Source organism: Medicago sativa, chromosome 6, assembly GCF_051527215.1.
Source record: "Medicago sativa cultivar Bolivia chromosome 6, Bolivia_mono, whole genome shotgun sequence".
Lineage (NCBI taxonomy): Eukaryota > Viridiplantae > Streptophyta > Magnoliopsida > Fabales > Fabaceae > Medicago > Medicago sativa.
Window position 1 is genome coordinate 12730194 of NC_140754.1, and position 21915 is coordinate 12752108.

Below are 21915 nucleotides of genomic sequence, written 5' to 3' on the forward strand. Positions count from 1 at the left end.
TTTTAAATAACTGCGTAAATTTAAGGTGGCATAAGTGTCAAAAACGTGTCTTGCATAATATCAATGTGTATGAATGGTTGTATATTTGTTTTTAGTACTAAGCATGTGTTTGCTGTAGCGGTGGAAGTGAAAAAAATGTATGTTTGCATTGATGCTACATTTTAGAGCTTTGTTATTTTCACGGAGGGACACGAGAATTTTGCTTTTGCAGCATATCCAAACAATGCATAAGTGTGCAAAATAATGTGACATTTTACTCAAAAGTGTCATAAAAATGTCTTCCATAGTTATAATGCATGTCAATAGTGTTTTTAGTGGCATGTGAGCGAATAGTTCGGTCTTTGTCTTTAGTGTATTGTCAATCTTATAATTATTTGGAAAATCAATACTAAAATCAATAAAATTGAGTCATTAGAACAAATCTTGTTGGTAAATATGGTGAGAAGGAACCGTGAAAAAAAAAAAGTATATCATCTTTAAAAAATTGAAATAGAGTGCAATGCAAGAAAACTAGTTACAAGTAATTGAACTTGGCCCTAATGTATATAACATCATATATTCTTAAATGAATGACTTTCCACCACAAATATAACAACCTTTCACATTCTCTAAAACTTCTGCAATAACACATCAGAAGCATAATATAATCAACCACAGGTTATATACATGTTGATATCAATTAAATAACATACAACAAAACACTAAACACACAAAACCATATTTTATACAAATTCAATGCTATACAATTAACCAATGTTTTAAAATCCAAACTGCACTCAAACTGCTCAAATAACCGAACCATAGATAGTATCGGTTCACAATCCAACCGATTGAACAGTCCGGTTCAGTTTGATTTTTAAAACATTGTACTTGACACTCTAACAAATATCTCGCATAACATTATCTTTTCAACGCTCAAATTATCATCATTAACGCGTATATGCCAGTGCAAGATTGGATTAATGCCGAGTAGTTAATGGCAGTAATGACCAAACCAGCAGTCTTTTCCATGACCAAACTCCTCCTCACCATCACCTCTACTGTGAATCCACCACAAAAGATTACTCATTGAGTTCCCATCATCAAAACCCTTCAATCCTCTTACCTTTTGCAATGCACTTTCTTTATCATAAGTACCTTCCATAGCATATATAAAACCTTTCCATCCTTCACCAACACCTTTCCTATTCAAATTTGGTACTGTCCATTCCACAAGCTCCTTCACATAACCGACATCTGAAAACAATGCCTCGGTAATAGGCAACAAAGGTAAAACTTGGATACCAAGCCTACACTCTCTCCATTGAGCAGGTGCAAACCATAATCCACTATCTCTCTTATTAGACCAAACAACACTCACCACTTTGTTCTCTTTGGAAAATTCTTCGGCATAAAGTTTATCTCCACCTTTTATATGCCACCACATTTGAGCTGCATGAATTTCAAGTGCTGCTAGTGTTGATCCGGTTGCAATAAGTTGTGCGTCGCCGTATGCCATTCCCATCAATGCTGCAGCATAGTATGCATTCACAGCTTCACTAGTACTCTCTTGATTTCTTCCATCTGCAAATTCGATTAATCCTCCAGCCCAAGAATGAAATTTATAGAGATCGAAACACCTTAAACGTGTATAATTTGAGTTTGATTTTCTTCCTAAGTTTAGGAAATCTGCCATGAGTGAATAAGCTTGAGGTTTATACTTTCTTCCCCAAGCTGGATCAATCTTTGCAAGCACTGAAATTCCATAAAGGAAATATCCTAAATGATAATGATGATCATTATAAATACCGAATCCAAAATCTGCACCTGAATCTTGAGAGCCTTGTTTGGTAACGATTCCTCCCCATTTTCCATCATAAAGAAAACCATTTTCATTAAAAGTTCCATTCAACCATGGCTCGATCGTCTCCTTCAAGAACTTTTTGATCGCTGGTATGGAATCGAGGTCATTCACTTCTTCAGCTATCAATGCCAACCTTGCTGCCCTTGCTATCAATTTTCCATAAAAATAGCAAGATGCTGTTGTTGTTATTCCTAAGGGACTTAGAGCATCCACATCGTCAGAAAGTGCTGAACAAATTTCATCATGAAACTCTTCATTGATACCTTTGGTGGAATGCCATGTAACAGAAACAGGATGAGTATTCAATAACCATGAGTCTCCAACAACACCAACAAGCTCGCCGTCAATGCTTTGATACTTCAAATCATGAAGCACAGTTACATCACAACCATCAGTTGCAGACAAAAGTTGAAGATGAACTGGATGAGCAAGCATTAACAACTCTCCCCACCCTTTCTTCTCCCATTTATATTCGACACTGAATGGTTTTGTGAATGCTGCATCACCAGAAGTAGGGTAACAAGAACTGAACCGGTTTAGGATTATCTCGTACTTGGGATCAGAATCGGGTAATACTGCCATCCTTATTATGCCAGAATAGTCTTCAGAGGTAATCTCAGAAAGGCTATTACTGAAACTTACTGGGGACGACGTGTAAATGAGCCATGTTTGGCCATTGTTGAGCTGCAAATTGTGCTTGGTGAGGGAATTATTGGATGAAAATGAAAGGATGGAATGCATGGTGGTGATGGAGAGTGGCGTACGGCCGGTCACTGATGCTGTCACAAAAGGGCTTCCTCTTACAAGGAAAAACCGCAGGTTAGACAAGGGAATGTCCAAAGTGACACTGAGATCACTGAAGGAAGAGATCACATGTTTTTGATGTGAATCTTGGTTTGTTTTCATGGAGGTGGAAATGGTGATATCAGGGTTGAAGACTTGAGCTATGAAAGAAGAGTTGGCGGTGCAAGTAGGATAGCAGACGGAGAGGGAGGAGTTTGAGGATTTGATGAGGTAAGGATGAATGTACTCAGGTGTGTCACCATTGTTTAGAACAAAGTTTTGGAAGAAAGAGTTTGTCGGGAGTGGAGATGAGAGAAGGTTCGGAGAGAAGAAGTTGGAAGGGTCTGGCAGAATAGTGGAGTGGACTTGAGGGAAGAGAAAAGGTGTATTTGTTGGTTGCTTTGGAAGAGGAGGAGGTGGTGGCGGTGGTGGTGGTGGCGGAGGAGGAGGTGGGGGTGGTTGTTGTGGTGGAGGAGGAGGAGGTGGTGGTGGAGGTGGTGGAGGAGGAGGTGGTGGAGGAGGAGGAGGAGGAGGAGGAGGAGGTGGAGGTAGAAGGGTTGGTCTTGGTCTTGGTCTTGGTTTACCTTTGAAAGTTCTACTGATTTTTTTCAGCATGGTGGCTTTAGATATGACAAAGTAGTTTTGATTTGGATGTGACTGTTAAGTTAGTTGAATAGAAATAGAAAGGTTGGTTACTGTGTTTTATATTGAAGAGAAAAGTGAAGCATAAAAGAAAAGAAAAGAATTTGGAATTGTGTGAAGAAAGGAATTGTTTGAGGAAAATGAAAGGATCTTTATGAGCTATGCATTTCACAACAAAAACATTGAAAAAATAATGATAAGAAAAAAGAATCTAAGAAAGTTAATTTTTTCTTTATTTGAATGTCCAATGAAAAGATGGCATGATGAAATTGTTTAGCATATTATAAGGTAACTTGTTTGAAGAAAGATCTTTTTTGTAGTTTTAAGAATGTTCTTTTCATATTCTTTTCCATTTGTATGGAAAAGTAACTTGTAAATATTCTATAAATATCCTCATATTTTATTCCTTGTGTGCTTTTGCAGAAAGTCTCACAACCAAATATTCTCTTTGTAAGAAAGTAGATTGAAGACAAAAGTTATTATTTGAAATATAAGCTTGTAATTATTTTATATACAAGTTATTCACAAAGAAAATGTCACTTTAACAGATCAGAGAAAAAGATAATTTTATTGAAATTTCAGTAAATGCTGACCTATATAGACAAGCTATCAATGAAGATGAAAGCTACAAATGATGAAGTGGAAATTGAAGTTTTTGAAATATCCTTGCATTCTGTTGAGATACTGAGATAGATAAACTCGTTATTGAGACAGCGAATCTTTTCCATGACTTATATAAAGAGCAGTAATGGCTGGAAGCCAACCTTTAATTCACCGAAAAATATTTTCCGGACACGGATAGCAGACACAACTGACACTAGTAAAAATTTGAGAAAGTGAAATATTTGAATATGTGCTAGTGTCTTGTCAGACACTGCCGAATACGAGACACGCCTTCAACATGAAGTGTTAGTGCTACATAGGTTTCTAGAATTGTGCTTTAGGATTTTGGGTCACGAAACATAATTTTTATTATGTTACAATATCATTGTCGCGACGCATCCACCAATTTCACAGACGACTTTTCTCAGTTGGGAAATTTTAAATAACCACAGTTAGTGATTTTCTCCTCCCAACCACATTTTTTCTATCAATAAAGTTCGAAACCAGAACCTGTCTAAGAGATCTGAGTTTTATTCAACTAGACCAATGTAATGATGGCGAAGTACAAAATCTTAGATGTTACTGTTTATCTAAAAACACTAAAACAAGGGGAAAATTTTCAGATTTCAACAAGAAACTTCATAACTTTACAATTTTAATTCACATCTTTCAATTGAGTAATCTTTTATACTTGATCTAAAATGAAAATAAAGGGGAAGAAAAAATAGGGGTATTTGTTAAAACACATTTGTCATTGGCTTATAAATTTGATTGTTGAACTTAGGATATGACATCTACATAAAAAATCTCTTAAAAGTTTCTGAAGCTATAGGTATTACATAACAAGATTAATTAATTTTGATTTTCAATAATAGGTTATTAGTGTAGTTATGATCACAATTTTATTCTGATTGGTGTGTTGTAGTGTCATATTAATTGATTCCATTTATTTATATTGTGTACACATAAAGTTTTATGATATAGAGGTTTTGTTTATTAATATGGTGTTCTTCAAGTACCTTTTTAGCTCATTGTAATATATATTATTCACCTCCCTTAACTTTAATCAGTGGTTTCATTATCTTTACTCCCACACTTCCTTCTTTCTTTCCTCCTAATTGAATCATATTTAATTGGCTATGATTAATCCATTAACATACAAATTTGAGCAAAAAATTCAGTTCATAAACCCATTAACATATAGCCAGCTACTCAAACTTTCAATAAAATATCACCTAAATTACAAGTTGTGGAGATTGAGTAGCTGCAATGCAAATATTGATAATATTTAAAGTTAAGGTTAATTAAAACTGCACTCATTATATAAACCCTCTCATAGTACTATAAAACTAACAAATTCATCACCAACACAATCACCAAAAATAGAGATTTACTATCAACAACAAAATGAGCTCTCCTTTTCCAATGATAGATCCAAGTTCCACTGTCCTACCTGACCCCTCCAAATTCTTCTCTTCAAATCTGCTATCCAAACCCCTCCCTACAAACTCCTTCTTCCAAAACTTTGTTCTCGACAACGGTGACCAACCTGAATATTTTCATCCTTACCTCATCAAATCATCAGACTCATCACTTTCTGTCTCATATCCATCTCTTTCCATCAGCCCTTCTGCTATATCCCAAGTTTTCAGTGCTGATCTTACCATCACTTCCTCTACAAAAACTTCCAATGAAAATCATGTAGTATCTTCTTTTAGTGATCTCGGTGTCACCTTAGATATACCTTCTTCCAACCTCACCTTCTTCCTTGTAAGAGGAAGTCCCTTTTTAACTTTCTCTGTGACAGATTCAACACCTCTTTCCATCAATACTATTCATTCCATTCGTTCCTTTTCGTCAAATGATTCCTTTACTAAGTACACATTTAAGTTTGACAATGATCAAACATGGATTTTATACTCTTCCTTGCCAATCAAGTTAAGTCATGGCCTTTCTGAGATCACTTCTGAGGCCTTTTCTGGTGTAATTCGAATTGCTTTGTTGACGAATTCCAATTCACAAAATGAAGACGTTCTTGACATGGTTAGTACTTGTTACCCTGTGTCTGGTGATGCTTCATTCAATGAAGCATTTACTATGGAGTATAAGTGGGAGAAGAAAGGTTCAGGTAGTGATTTGTTGATGTTAGCTCACCCTCTTCATATTCAGCTCCTTCAATCTAATAGTACCGACCATAACGTTGTGGTTTTCGATGATTTTAAGTATCAAAGCATTGATGGAGACCTTGTTGGTGTTGTTGGTAATTCATGGCTTTTGGAAACTGATCCTGTTAATGTTACATGGCTTTCAACCAATGGTGTGAAGAAAGAATCCCGTGATGAAATCGTTTCATCACTTGTAAAAGATGTTGAGGGTCTAGATTCATCGAAAATAACAACAAATGATTCTTACTCTTATGGTAAATTGATTGGAAGGGCGGCGAGGTTTGTATTGATAGCTGAAGAGGTTTCTTACTTAGATGTGATTCCAAAGGTTAAGAAGTTTTTAAAAGAAACCATTGAGCCTTGGTTAGATGGAACTTTAAATGGGAATGCATTTCTACACGATGATAAATGGGGTGGCATTGTTACCCAACAAGGGTCTATGGATTCTAACGCTGACTCTGGTTTTGGAATTTATAGTGATCACCCTGATCACTTGGGATACTTTCTTTATGGAATTGCAGTTCTTACAAAGATTGACACTGCGTGGGGTGAGAAATATAAGTCTAAGGCCTACTCACTTATGAAAGATTTTATGAACTTGGACTCAGGACCAGACTCGGATGACCCACGTGAAAGAGATTATGATTACCATCAAGGCCACCATTATAGTCCAGGGTTAATTCAGCATAAAGATGGAAGAAACCATAAGAGCACAAGCCAAGCTGCAAATGCATATTATTCAGCAGCATTGATGGGTTTGGCATATAATGATGCAGATCTTTTTATCAATGGATCAACACTTTTAGCTTTTGGAATTAAAGCAGCTCAAATGTGGTGGCATATAAAAGAAGGAGATAAATTATATGCAGAAGAGTTTACAAAAGAGAACAGGATCATGGGATTTCTATGGTCCAACAAGAGAGAAAGTGGACTTTGGTTTGCTCCACCTGAATATAGAGAATGTAGACTCGGAATTCAGCTCTTACCACTGCTTCCTATTTCGGAAGTATTGTTCTTTGATGTCGAATATGTGAAGCAACTTGTTGAATGGACATTGCCTGCTTTGAAAAGGGAAGGTGTTGAAGAAGGATGGAAAGGGTTTGTATATGCCTTACAAGGAATTTATGATAAGGAATCTGCATTGAAGAATATAAGAAATTTAAAAGGATTTGATGATGGAAACTCATTGACTAATCTCTTATGGTGGATTTATAGTAGAGAATGAAAAACACTGCTTGTCTGGTTTGATTATTACATCCTATATGTATAAAAATAAGTTCAATGTATAAGAAGAAAACTATAATAAAGTTCCATACAATATAATCATGCAATATTGTGTATCTTACATCAAACTCTATTAATTTTGTGCATTATATCAGATGGTGGTGAATCCTAATCTAAACAGACAGCATCACTATTGTATAACTGGAAATATTTCAAACAAAATAATAGACATGAATGTGTTGGACAAACCATGGTGCAAATTTAACTACAAAGCAATTGAATTGAAAAACTACATGATAATAGTTCAACTAAATCATGAGGTTCGGCTTTAATTATCATATCTCCAAAATGTACACATTCCTATTAGAATAACCTACCTATTAATTTAGATGAGAATCAGTTATCAGTATCTTACAATACATACGAGTCATATCTCGATTCAATACAAAAATCAGCCCAATCGATACGAACCCCTAGTGTGTTTCTATTTAGCACACGAATCACATCTTGAATCCCGATTTACTATGAATGAATCCCCGTTCATTCTGATAAATCATTAGCAAGGCAGTATGAGTAACTAAAGTTTTGAATCAATGTGAGTAAACTTGAATCGGAGATCAATTCCATTGGGATACTAGAACAATAATTTCAGTATTTCACATAGCAAGGCAGTATGAGTAACTAAATTATTGACTCAAACAATGATTGTCCTTTTATAGTTCTGATAATAATTTGTCACAGTTTATAGCTTAGTAAAACATCCCTTAACTAGTTTATAGGTCATGAATGTTTGATTTTTGTTAGTAGCTTATGTTAAAGGGTCACAAATTTTGAATGATTATTTTCTATAGTTCTGTTTATTTGTTTCATTAAAATTAAAATGTGATTCCAAGGAAATATAATAATTATATTTGCTCCTAAATGCTAGAAAATCAGTGATAATAATTATTGTTAGATCAAAATGTAATTATTGTTAGATCAAAATGTATACTGCACATTAGATATGCCATGAACAAGGAAAGCTACAAATTTTGTTGACGTTGCATTTAAAGTTCTTGAAATAGTCCTGCATTCTGTAGAGAGACTGAAACATTAACTAATTATTGAGATAGACCATCATGATTCATGCCTTATCACAGTATAGACCATCATGATTCATGAACCAAAGTTTCAAAAAAATTATTGAATTGAATGGCTCGTGACACATTATACAAAGAGTAGTATTGTACTAGATGGAAGCTAATCTCTGCTTAACTGAAAATTAATCTCTGTTTTAGTGCAGAAAACAACAAAATATTTTGCTTGAATGAGCACAAACACAGAGAAGAACCCTAAACACAACACAAACAACATATTATTTCAAACATGTCAAGTTTCAACACTCATCCTTGCCTAACTAACATTGGAAATTAATTCCCTAAGGTCATCATCCTATTACCTTTAACCCTGCTATTATCTAACTATACTCCATAAATAATCATCAACTGAACCGATTTGATTTACTAAATTATGTTCATTAAAATCCCTTTAACCATTGTACTTTTATTCCAATTTAACATAATAAAAACCAAGTCTCTTGATTACTCATTCCCTCACAAGTCACAATTAAACCTCAAAACAGAAGTGACTGGACGCCAAAAGGGTACTATGGAACGCCAGGACACGACCCCCCTGCCCCTAACACGCAACAGTGTGTTGCTGTTTCTGACAGGCTCGCTAGGCGAGCCAGAGGCCTCGCTAAGCGAGCCTCCTTCCTTAAACCCAGATTTTTAAAAACATTGCGGCTCGCTAAGCGAGCATTAAAGCTCCAAAACCCTGGAAATCCGGTTTGAGAAACTGATTGCCATTTTCTTGTCAACTTGATTGTTGAACTTGGTATATAACTTCCATCATGGGAAAATCTCTTCAACAAATAAAATGGTACTACATTACAAGATGTGATCATTTTGATTTAAACTAAACCATTTTAAGTGTAGTTTTGGTCCCTGCTTATATAATATATATCCTACATAATTGTTTTCAATGACTTCAAACAGAATCCATCCACTAATAGTTACCTTTATTTTCAAAATTAAAAACGCCAAAAAGCATAAAGAAAGTACAGAATGAATTCATAATCAAACACAACATACTTTATTCACAAACAAATTATAACAAGCATCTGTTAACTACAGAAATAAATTGGTACAATGCAGGAATTTTATAATAACTTATTTCCTCTATATATTTGAAATCATAAACAAATACTCCTAATGACAGTAATTACCAAACCAGCAGTGTTTTCCATGATCAAACTCTTCATCTTCATTACCTCTACTATGAATCCACCATAACAGATTAGTCAATGAGTTTCCATCATCAAAACCATTCAAGCTTCTTATCTTCTGCAATCCACTTTCATTATCATAAACTCCTTCCAAAGCATAGACAAACCCTTTCCATCCTTCTCCAACACCTTCCCTATTCAAAGCAGGCAATGTCCACTCCACAAGTTCCTTCACAAAATCAACATTTGAAAATAAGAATTCAGAAATTGGAAGCAATGGTAAGAGCTGAATCCCAAGCCTACATTCTTTCCATTCAGGAGGAGCAAACCATAATCCACTGTCTCTCTTGTTAGCCCAAAGAACACCAACCACCTTATTCTCTTTCGCAAAAACTTCGTCATAAACATTATCTCCACCTTTTACATGCCACCACATTTGAGCTGCATGAATTTCCAATGATGTAAGTGTCGATCCGACTGCAACGAGATGAGTGTCACCATATGCCAAACCCAACAAAGCTGCTGAATAATATGCATTCACAGCTTCACTAGTACTCTCCTGATTTCTTCCATCTCCGAACTCGGTTAACCCCCCAGCCCATGAATGCAATTTAAAAAGATCGAAACACCTTAGACGCGTGTAATTCGAGTTCGGATTTCTGCTCAAGTTCATAAAATCAGCCATGAGTGAATAGGCTTGAGGCTTATACTTCCTACCCCAAATTGGATCAATCTTTGCAAGCACAGCAATTCCATAGAGAAAGTATCCTAAATGATAATGATGATCATTATAAACTCCGAACCCGAAATCAGCACCAGTATCATTAGACCCTTGTTTGGTAACAATTCCTCCCCATTTTCCATCATAGAGAAATCCATTTCCATTAAAAGTTCCATCAAGCCAAGGCTCAATGGTTTCCTTCAAAAACCTTCTAATTTTCGGAATCACAGCAAGGAAACAAACCTCTTCAGCTATCAATGCCAACCTAGCAGCCCTAGCAACCAACTTACCATAAAAGTAAGACGAATTCGTCGTTATTGCAGACGAATTCAAACCCTCAACATCTTTCAAAAGAACTGAAACAATTTCATCATGAGATTCTTCTTTAACACCCTTAGTAGAATGCCAAGTCACAGAAACAGGATCAGTTTTCAAAAGCCATGAATCACCAACAACACCAACAAGATCACCATCAATACTTCTATACTTAAAATCATTCAAAACAGTAACATTATCACAATCACTATCATACAAAAGCCTAAGATGAAGAGGATGTGCTAACAATAACAAATCCCCCCAACCTTTCTTCTCCCATTTATACTCAACACAAAATGGTTTTGTAAAAACAGCATCACCACATAAAGGGTAACAAGAACTAAACCTGTCAAGAACATCTTCATGCTTGAAATCATAATCAGGCAACAAAGCAATCCTAACCACACCATAAAAAGCCTCAGAAACAATCTCAGAAATACCATGACTCAATCTTATAGGTGAAGAAGCATACAAAATCCATGTTTGACCATTGTTAAACTGAAAAGTATGCTTTGTAAGAGAATCATTAGAACTAAAACTAAGAATTGCATGGATTGTTGTGATTGAAAGAGGTGTTGGTTGTGTTACAGAGAATGTCAAAAAGGGACTTCCTCTAACAAGAAAAAACCGCAGATTTGATGAAGGTATATCCAATGTAACACTAAGATCATTGTAAGAAGAGATTTTGTGATTGGAATGAGATAAAGGTTCGATTTTTTGACTGGATATGGTGAGATCAGGGTTGAAAACTTGGTATATGAAAGAAGAGTTGAAAAAACGAGATGGGTATGAAAGAGAAAGTGATGAGTTTGATGATTTGATGAGATATGGATGAATGTATTCAGGTTGGTCACCATTTTTGAGAACAAAGTTTTGGAAGAAAGAGTTTGTGGGGAGGGGTGTGGATAGCAAATTTGGAGAGAAGAAGTTTGTGGGGTCAGGGAGAACAGTGGAATTTGTATGTGGGAATATGAAAGGTTTGTTTTTTTGGGTGAAATGATGCATTGCTGGAGATGGTGGTTGCACTGGCAGTGTTAATTGAGGTTGTTGTTGTGGTTGTGGTTGTGATGGTGGTGATGTTTCATAGGTTTTATAGGGTTTGGAAGGTTTTGTTTTTTTGTTCAATGTTCTAATGCTAAGTTTCGTGGTTAATTTCTGTCTTAGTTTTTTCAACATTATGAGTTTGTTGACTATAATGTTGGGTTTGTTGACACGAAATTGTTTGTTATTGCCAGATGTTTCACTAGATTTTTTTTGGTTATAGATGATTCACTAGATGACAAAATATTATTAAATCAATAGAAAAATTGGATGTTTATGTTTAATTAATGACTTTATGGATCACCTAATCAAATATGAGAATTTGGTTATTATAGTAGAATGTAGTGGTGGGGTTTTGATGATTAACTTTTGAATTAGGTTTGATGAATGATTCTATAATAAGGAGAGTCGATCAGATGAATCAACGGATGGTCTAATCTTTAGAGATTAAGAAAAATTATAAAAAGAATATAGATAAAATGAGTAATTGCCTCTTTGAAGTTGTGACACATTCTTCTAAATCACAGTGAAACACTTCGTTGGAACTTATTTTTTGAACTTCTATGAAATTAGATGTTTGTTTGAAGATTCAAACCTATGATCAAAAAGACAATAAAATATACTTAGTTTACTAATTTGACACTTCGTGAGTCTGTTTTGTATAATGAGTCATACCTAGTAAGATAATGTTTGATTGCCGACGAAGGATTTTAGAATAGTTTATTTGGGTTGGAGAGCAACAAGATGAGGGGTGTTTATTTATTAGGGTTATGGGTGGGGGGACTTGAATATGATGAATGAAATTGTGAGGGTGGGGTTGTCGTGTAGGAGTAAGGAAGATAAATTATGATTGATGTTGAAGGAATATGGTATCATAGGCAAACAAGGTATGTGAATGTGACCATATGAAGAAAGACATATGAGGATAACTTTGTACATGAACGTTCAAGGAAGGGATGGCATGATGATGAGTAGATAGAATTTTTTTGATATGTGCCTTGTCAAGTAAGTGAGAACATGGAGGAAAAATAAAATATTTGGAACTCTTTGCAATTAAGGAATTAATACCTAAGGGAAAGGAATTGGATTTGAACAACACACGGTTTGTGATAGATGGTGTGGTGGGGACAAGTGTGGATAGAAATATGAAATTTGGTTTTGGTCAAAATGGGAAATATAAAATTGAGAATTTGGGTTATTTCTACCTCTATTAACACAATTTTATCTCTCAATTTTTATTTTTTTTCCGCGTAATTGCATATTTGGTTTTTTGTGTTTATTTTATGTTTTAAGTTGGTCACTTATGTTTTAATGTTTTAAATTGATCTAAGATGTTACTTATATTAGAATAAGTATCTTACTAGTATGGACACCCGTGCCAAGCACGGGCTAAAATTTCACATACTTTGGGGAGAGAATATTGTGATGTATCGATTGTTAGTTAAAGTTCAACATTGGATAAATGAGTAGAGGTTGTACAACAAATAAGCCTTTGGGTGAAGATATAGAGTTATCTAGGCATGGCATTGGGGCGGGGTGGGGACGGGTTTTACCTTCCTCATCCCTATCCCTGGCTCTCATATACTTACTCATTACCTTACCCATACCCAACAGGGATGAGGAATTGAATCGCATCCCCGTCCTCAACGGGTTTGGTATCCCTGCCTCATCTCTGTCCCCATAATGAATTATTATTTTTCAATAAAAAATAAGTTTTTTTAACCTCGAGGAAAATGTTGTAATGCATTATCCAATAATATGCTTATTTTAACATTTCATTGAGTGAATTAGTTGGTTGCTTCTTTAAATATCAATTGCAAATTTTATAAAATGTCAAATATCAATGGATGATAAAGTAATTTTCTACAATGGGATGAGTTTGAGTATGGGTTCAGGGTGAGTACCTATATCTATGTTATACCCATGTTTTGAAGTCGGGGAAAACACAAACTCATAGCCAAACCCAGTCAAAAAGGGGAAAACTCGTCAAATCGGGGTTGATTTGGACGGGTAACCGCGAGTATGAGTTTTGTTGTCATGTCTAGTGTTATCCTCATTTATGTGGTTGCTCTTGGTTGAATGTGATGTCACCATACTCAACATGTCTCTCTTCAATCCAATACGAAATAAACCCCCCCCCCCCCCCCCCCCCCTCTCATTGAAACCCTTTTCCTTTATGTTCAACATTCTTGTGGTCCTCCAATCTAATTTTTATATCTACATAATATTCATCTTAACCATAAAGGAAACAACAATGGATATTGAAGTGGCACAAATAAAATATATGTCTCATATAAGTTTGAACTCTACACACACACTTTCAATTTAATGTCTCGACCTTTTTCAACTGCATTACCATCGTTGATTATTAGTTTTGCAACATCATCAAACATAAGTAAATTATGCATTCTAGCACCCTTTGAAAGATTGATAATAATCTAAAATACAAATTGGTCGGGTCTTCTTGTTCGACGTGATCTATAACATAGAAAATCATTTTTGCAAGTACATTATGCTCATCAATGTATTTTTTAAGCTCTCAACCAAAGACACATTAAGATCTTGACCGTCAACATTCGCACTGTATAAAGAAATATTGTATTTAAAATGTTCATTTGACTCTTAAACTCAATTGTTGGTGCATAATCAGAACCTAACATCAGACTACCATTGCAATTATAGTTTTCACCAATAAGAATGAGTGGTGACGGTCCACCTCTATCTTTTTTTCTTTTTTTGAAGAAAGCGATCCACCACTATATCAAGGTGAACGAAAACATATTACTGTAAACTTTAATATTATCCTGGTAGTGTCAACTATTTGGATGACCACCATGTAATTTAACTAAGGGTCCTGCTAAGCAGTGCCCTGGGTGCAGCGGTTAAGCTTATCATAAAAGGGAATTATTACCACAAAAGGATGCTGCTTTTGACATTATTATTATCAATTAATTACACAATTTCAATGCATTAACTGCTATATAATTTCCTTTTTCATATTCTTAACCAGTGCCCCGGGGGCATTGGTTAGCATTTCCCTTTAAGTAAATAATAGTTGCGCAAGCTTCTACTATTAATTTATTTTTCTACTTAGTTATACATTAATTATTAAGGCTTAATTGCATGTTTGATCCCTTATGTTTATCCTAGTTTTCATGTTGGTCCCTTATGTTTTAAAAGTTTCTATTTGGTCTCTTACGTTTTAAAAGTTTCAGGTTGGTCTCACTTTGGAGTAAGTTAGTCCCTTCCATCACTTAACATTTAAAGATTCAGGTTGACAATAGCGGTGATGGAACTTAATTTATATAGAAAATCAATTTTAAAGCAGTTTTTTTGATATTTTTTGTTTTTTTAAACTCAATATCATGTCGCGGAAGGGACTAACTTAGCTCAACGTGAGTAACGTTTTGGACCAACTTGAAACTTTTAAAACGTAAGGGACCAAATTGAAACTTTTAAAACATAAGAGACCAACTTAAAAACTAAAATAAACATAAGGGATCAAACATGCAATTAAGCCAATTATTAACTATTTGTTGGTTATATTGTGTTTATTCGTTTTTTATAGTGTACTTATGAATGTTTATTTTTCAATTAATCTATATTATATTTATTTTTGTTGATGAATCTATATTATATGTAAACATTGGATTTAAAAGTAGAGTTGAATATGTTTTTCATCCCTATAAAATTAACAACTTTCCTTTTTTGTCCAAATAAAAAAATTAATTTGTGCTAAAACCATTATTTTTAACTATTCTTAAACTTTTAATTTTTATCAATTTTTTGTCTATGTGTTTAGAACATAATTTTTTTTATTTAAAACAAATGAAGCCAAGTTGATTTGTTATTGATGTTTTATCTACGGTTAATTAGAAACTATTACCACTCACAAAAACCAACGAATGAACTTATTATTGATTTGTTATTAACCTTTTACCCTTAAAACGTTTCTTTTTTACCACGTTACCCATGTATGGAAAGTGTTGTTACACCGTCGTCGAATTTTGTGATTAATCAGTGTCATTTTTTTTAGAGGATAATCAGTGTCATGTTGTTTCGCATTGCTCTTGATTAAAATTAATTGCAATAATGATGTTTATAAATTATATAACATGGTTGTATTTTACAAAATCAATTAATGTTTTTATATTAAAATATTACTTTTTACAGAGTATTTTAATTTATGAATGCATCCTTATGAAGTAAATCATCTTCTAGGCATATTGTTTTTCATCAAGCATATTCTTCTCATTTGCACACCAAACAACTTAATTTAAAACGTAATAGTTGACTCAAAAAAAAAATGAAATGGTTTTATGATACATAAATGCTATTAACTTGCACTTTCTCGTTTGAATTATTTCAATTAATTTGCACTTCGTATTTTTGGTTTATTTTAATTTTAAACCGAAGAAATTAGCATTGTATTGTACAAAAAAAAATAGCATATTTTTTAACCTTTTTTTAAAAAAAAACCTCTCTTATGATTTTATTTTTATTTTTATGATGTATGTATGTAAGGGAAAAAATATATTGTGTGCAGATTATTTCAAAAATTTGGTAGTAAATAAGGTAATAGCTTTTGTAAATAAAATATTATTAAGAAAATGTACGCAATCAAATACAAATATTATGTAATGCATATGTGTGTCGATTAATATCTTATGCAATCTAAATAATTCAATTTGTGGAAAGTAAAAAATTTACTCACTAACCATAACAAAAATTAAAGAGAAATTCTACTCCACACATGAAGTAATTATATTATTTGGGAATGATTAGAATATGGAAACTCATAAATCTACTACATTGAACCGTTTAGAGTAGAACCAATTTGCCCCAATCATAAATTCACCATTTTTTTTGCACCAATCATATAGGATGGTCTTGAAAAATACATCACAAAGAGTACAATGGTAGAAGAGCGTTTAGAAACCATTGTATATATGTGTAATAGTGATGTTAAAAATCAATATAAATTAATTGTGATCAATGACGGATTTAAAGTTATTCAAATAGTATTCTCTACAAAAAATAACATTAATAAGGAGTATATTTGATAGTAGAAAAAAATGCACCTAGTAAATTGCAAATGAGCTTATATTTAAGGACACGAAAATTATTCAAATAGGGCTTATAATTAGTTAGGGAGGGATGGATTATCGGCCAAACATTGAACCGTATAATTCTCTTGAATAAAATATGCTAAATATGTTTAAATTAATATTAATAGATTATAAATTACATTATAAGTTAAAATAAGATGCTTATCATTTAAATTAGTTCGACATACATTTTACATATCACTAAATTATTAAAATTAGCAAACGACAAAGAAGAGATTGCAAAATACACAATTTGTCTATCACAATATAATTATAACTTATCCGGATTGAAATTGAAATGAAAATATAAAAACCTTTCTCTTTTGTAGGTGTTGCCCAAATTTGTACAACAACTTCTTCGCATAGTGGAATGAATTATATTACCTTGAAAGTACAAAGAAATAAAAATACAAAAATTAGATTAATTTATAATATCGAAAAATAAATAAATTCATTATATACAAATAAAAGTCTTCATGAGAATCATATCTAGATAGAACATGTGTATGTGACCGTTGACATTATAAACAAACCATACATTAATGATTCGAACAACTTACTTTGATTCTTTGATTGAGTTGATCTCACAAATGTTATCAGATCTTAGTGTCATGACGATTTTTTTGGAGTTTCACAGCACAATTTGGAAGAAATGTGCAAGTGAAAAGGATAAAAGAAACATATGCTATATATAGGAAAATAATAAAAGCAAACGACATCATGAACAATCATGAACAAATAAAAAATATGATGCAAAATTGGTTAATCATAAAATGTTTGATTAACTTACAACCTATAAGGTGACACATGTTACACTCTAATTGATTTATTTTTAAAAAGTGACATTATATTCTAATTTGATTGGCTCAATACAATTCTACCTATAAAGACATATGATGATTTGTTTAACTTTGATTAGTTAAAAAAATAAAACAAAATATATTTGATTTGATTTTGGTTGAGAAAATAATCAATGATGAAGATGTTTTGCTCCATCTACTTAATCAACAATACCGGAAAAAAATCAACAATAATTGATTATAAATGCCATTTTCATTTTTAACAAAAGTTCCATATATATATATATATATATATATATATATATATATATATATATTTGGTCAAAATAAAAGTTCCATATATACAACGTGAAATTAAAGTTCCATAAAAGATAAGTAAAGGTGTATATCATTTTCATTTATTTTGAATTGAGATTGAAATTTGAATATGTGTATAAAAACATTGTAAAATTTTATTGGAGAAGTAATAAATGCTAGAAGAAAAATATAATGCCATGTGTACTTTGGCTCATAGAAGTATTCTTTTATATTATATAAAGATGTTACATGGTTTTAGAGATATGAGTTGAGAATATGAGTGTTGGAATTTAAATTATTTTCAAAATTATTTTCAAAACATTTTTTGTTGTTTTATTAAACTCAATAATATGTGGTGGACAATAGCAACTTATTCCAATGTGATTAACATTTCAGACAAACTTAATACTTTTAAAATATAAGAGACCAATTTAGAACTTTAAAAACATAGAAGACCAATTTCAAACTTAAAATAAACATAAGAGACCAAACATACAAGTAAACATTCTTTTTTTTTAATGTGTTTTTACTTGAAGATGTCTTCTATTAAGATTTTATATGAAAAACATTGATTTTACAAGAGTATGTAAGAATGTAATCTATATTAATGTTTTTGTGAAGTTTTTCTCTCGAAATCTACCCTTTATTCAAATTATTTTATTTAAAATTTTATTAATCTTTATCTAATTGAATTTAATTAAAATCAAATTTGATCTAATCCTAATTTAATTTTTAAATTTGTTGTGTGCGCCTTAAAATCTCACTTAATAGTGGTTGAAATGCAGAAATATGGTGCAAAATGACTAAATTCCACAAGGCTGTCAAATAAGCGGCGAAAGGTAAACTTATCAACTTTAGGATGCATGTTTTGCACGACTTTGGCCGTAATTACATCCTTGGAGACACAAGGCGCCCATTATAATTGAGGATAGGGCAAAAGGTTGTCGTGCATGGACATCAAGGTGTTGCTTCATAATCACACCACTATTTAGGTTTTCTTCTTTCATTTGTTGTTTAATCTTGAAAAACCAAAAGATAGAACTTTTAATAAACATAGAGGATAAGAGTTAGGTGTCTTTGAGTAATATTCGTAGGTTGGGAAACACTTTTCATATACCTTGGATGGTGAAATCTTATTAGATGGAGGTTCATAGTTCTCTCTCTTGATTTCTCTTAGGATCTCTATGTGTGTTTGAGTGAGGTGTATATTTTAATATAAAAGACATGCCAATATAACATAAGCATCTCTTAGAAGAATGTAGTGTTATTTCCTCTAAAATGAATAATTGGGATCTATATTATTCACACGTAGGGAAATATGTAGTCCGGTAGTCAGTGCGTTGTAGACCTTTCGATTGAAATAGTCGTACAAATTTACTGTCCAACAAATATATAAAAACTATTACAATAGATCGGACGATCAAGATCATTTTGGTGTCATTATTTTTTTTTCTAGTGGTCGGGATTTTGAACTCCGAATCTTGCATAATTTCTAGTTAACAATTTATCTTCCCTGCATCACAATTACACATTTTGAACAATTACACATTTTGAAAGTCTAATTATCTTGCATTTTTTTTAGAAGAATCATAATATAATATTATTAATTTTTAAATCAACCTGCGTAGTCTTTTACGTTAGGATAATGAATTATGATATTTTGGGGTCCATTGAGAGTTGAGACATGATCACATTTACGTAGCTTCATTGCCCAAAATTTATTTCCCTTAAACTTCAGCTAATCCATTCAATTCTCTTTACTCTCACACTTCCTTCATGCTCCATAAATTCCTCCTGATAGTCTTATTTAACTTTCCATCATTAAACCAAAATCAAAGGTGAGAACTATGTTACCCTCTCTTGTTTAGGGGGTAATTTACCCTCTCATGATATCAACCAATCAAAATGTAATATGCATAGACAACATTAAATGTCAAATAAATGAATCAATTTTTTCTAAAAATAAAAAAGTTCATCTTAATCATAAGGTAACTTTTAATACTTTTAATTTTTATTTAGAGTAAATTACATTCCCCTCCCCTCTTATGTTAAAATATACACTTCCCTCCCTTTAAAAATAAAATCTACACTCCTCTCCCTCTAAGATGCTTGAATTACAAGCCTCTCCCTTAATAATTAAATATGTACTATACTTTAATCTATTTTAACATAAATAAATATTTTTATGATATATACTAATTTTGAACCACCATTTAAGAAAAATAAATTCATTTCTTTATAATTTAAATATCAATGGTAATTAAACTTAAATATTTTGCTATTAAGTTTATAATTTATAGTATAAAACTAATTTTTATATAACCATATTTTATTGTATTTAGTAATTATTGTAATTTTATTTTTTGGTTGTTTCATATTTTATAATAGGGTTTAAAATTATATGTTAATGAATAAAAAATAGCGAAAAATATGTATTCAAATTTTGATTATGTTAAAATAGACCCGTGGTACTTTTTTTTTTAAGTGTGTTAGATTATTTTATTTTATTTTTGCTAGATTATTGAGGAAGTAAAGTGTAGATTTTAACATAAGAAGAGAGAAGAATGTAATTCAAGATTCTCTTAAGGGAGGGGAATGAAATATTTTCTAATATGTTTTGAATAAGGGGGGAGGGGAGTGTATATTTTAACATAATAGGGGAGGGGAGTGTAATTCAAGAATCTTTGAGGGGAGAAGAGTGTAATTTACTCTTTTATTTAATTATATTAAGGTGTTCAATCTTAATTAATTTACACTACAAGACTTATAACAAATAAAATTTTTACATCAAATTTCTTTCATCTGGATGTCCTTAAATTCATCACTTACATTAATACAATTTCTTCCATTCCACAGCCCCGAATGTGAGAACAAAAACATCTCCTTCATTCAAATTTCTTCTTTATTCTTCCCTATTGATCAATTCTTGTTTCTTTTTCGTTTTCTTCCCATTTTGATTGTTCAATTTTGTCGTTCCAAACTGCTGCAGTTTCAAAGTGAGAATTGTCGTTGTTTCCAGAACTGCGTCAGGTATCGTGACTTTTTATTTTATTTAAGTAGCCAACCTAATAAAATCTGCTAACACGCATAGACCTGACCCACTATCAGCCAAAGCCTTTAAGTCCAAACAAAAGAACAAAAGCCTCGTGACATAACCATTTCAGCAGCAACCGAAAAAAATGCTAGCAAACTCCCAAAACATCACAGCAGCAACACCTGCTAACAATCCTTAAAGTATAACGGATGACTTACTCAATTGTTATAATTAACTACCTCACAACCAAGAAAAATCAAATCAAAAAGAAAAATCAACTCACCATATCTGACGTGGTTCTGGAAATAACAGTAATTCTCACGATATTTGGAATCAAACGAACGACGACGATTCTCACGAAAATTGAAAAATGCGGCAGTTTAGAACGACAAAATTGAACAATCAAAATGGGAAGAAGAAATTTTATGAATGTAACGGATAAATTTAAGGACATTCAGATGAAAGAAATTTGATGTGAAATTTTAATTGGTCTAAGCCAGTCTTGTCGTGTAAACTAATTAAGATTGAACAACTAAATATAATTAAGGCAAGATTACATTTGGGGTCCTTTATCTTATTTTTTTTGTAACAATTTGGTCATTTATCTTTATTTTTTTCCTGTTTAGGTCCTTTATCTCTCTTAAAAGCACATATACATCTTTTTCCTCATTTTTTATTAAAAAATACATAATTTTACTTCTAAAAATATATTTTTATTAAAAATGAAAAAAAAAAATCCAGAAATATGATGAAGATGTTCATCATCTTCATCTTCTTCCTTTGAATCTTCATCATCTTCTTTAAATAAAAAAAAATCCACTAAAATATATCTCCAAATATCATGAATTAATGTTATATTCACCTCAAATCTTCTTTTAAACACAAAAATCAAAACCTTAATTTCACAAATGTTGCAAGGCAGATGGTGGAGGCTTAGTCACTGGCGGAAGGGTTAGGCTTTACAAAAGTTAAGATTGTTCTGGAAACAACAAAATTGATGTGCAAAGCTGCTCTCAACTTTGGGGTTATTTTTATGCCGGGTTTGAATATTGAGTTAGAAAATAATAATAATA

General features: G+C 32.4%; 3 protein-coding genes across 3 annotated transcripts; 1 reads left to right on the plus strand and 2 right to left on the minus strand.

The window, feature by feature from the left end:
* Positions 1-574: 574 nt before the first annotated feature.
* LOC146912924 (glucan endo-1,3-beta-D-glucosidase-like) lies at positions 575-3496 on the minus strand. Its single transcript, XM_085716237.1, has one exon. It carries the CDS (start codon positions 3239-3241, stop codon positions 974-976), a length of 2268 nt encoding a protein of 755 aa, XP_085572363.1. The 5' UTR covers positions 3242-3496; the 3' UTR covers positions 575-973.
* Positions 3497-5222: 1726 nt separating this feature from the next.
* Positions 5223-7381, plus strand: LOC146912925 (glucan endo-1,3-beta-D-glucosidase-like). The gene has a single exon (XM_085716239.1). It carries the CDS (start codon positions 5279-5281, stop codon positions 7259-7261), a length of 1983 nt encoding a protein of 660 aa, XP_085572365.1. The 5' UTR covers positions 5223-5278; the 3' UTR covers positions 7262-7381.
* A 1989-nt stretch (positions 7382-9370) lies between these two features.
* On the minus strand, positions 9371-12537 carry LOC146912926 (glucan endo-1,3-beta-D-glucosidase-like). Its single transcript, XM_085716238.1, has one exon. The coding sequence runs from the start codon at positions 11736-11738 to the stop codon at positions 9510-9512; it is 2229 nt and encodes a 742-aa protein (XP_085572364.1). The 5' UTR covers positions 11739-12537; the 3' UTR covers positions 9371-9509.
* Between the last annotated feature and the right edge of the window lie 9378 nt (positions 12538-21915).

Excerpts from the sequence above, each read along its gene's own strand:
- LOC146912924 (XM_085716237.1), bottom strand. The coding sequence starts at position 3,241 with ATGCTGAAAAAAATCAGTAGAACTTTCAAAGGTAAACCAAGACCAAGA.
- LOC146912926 (XM_085716238.1), bottom strand. The coding sequence starts at position 11,738 with ATGTTGAAAAAACTAAGACAGAAATTAACCACGAAACTTAGCATTAGA.
- LOC146912925 (XM_085716239.1), top strand. The coding sequence starts at position 5,279 with ATGAGCTCTCCTTTTCCAATGATAGATCCAAGTTCCACTGTCCTACCT.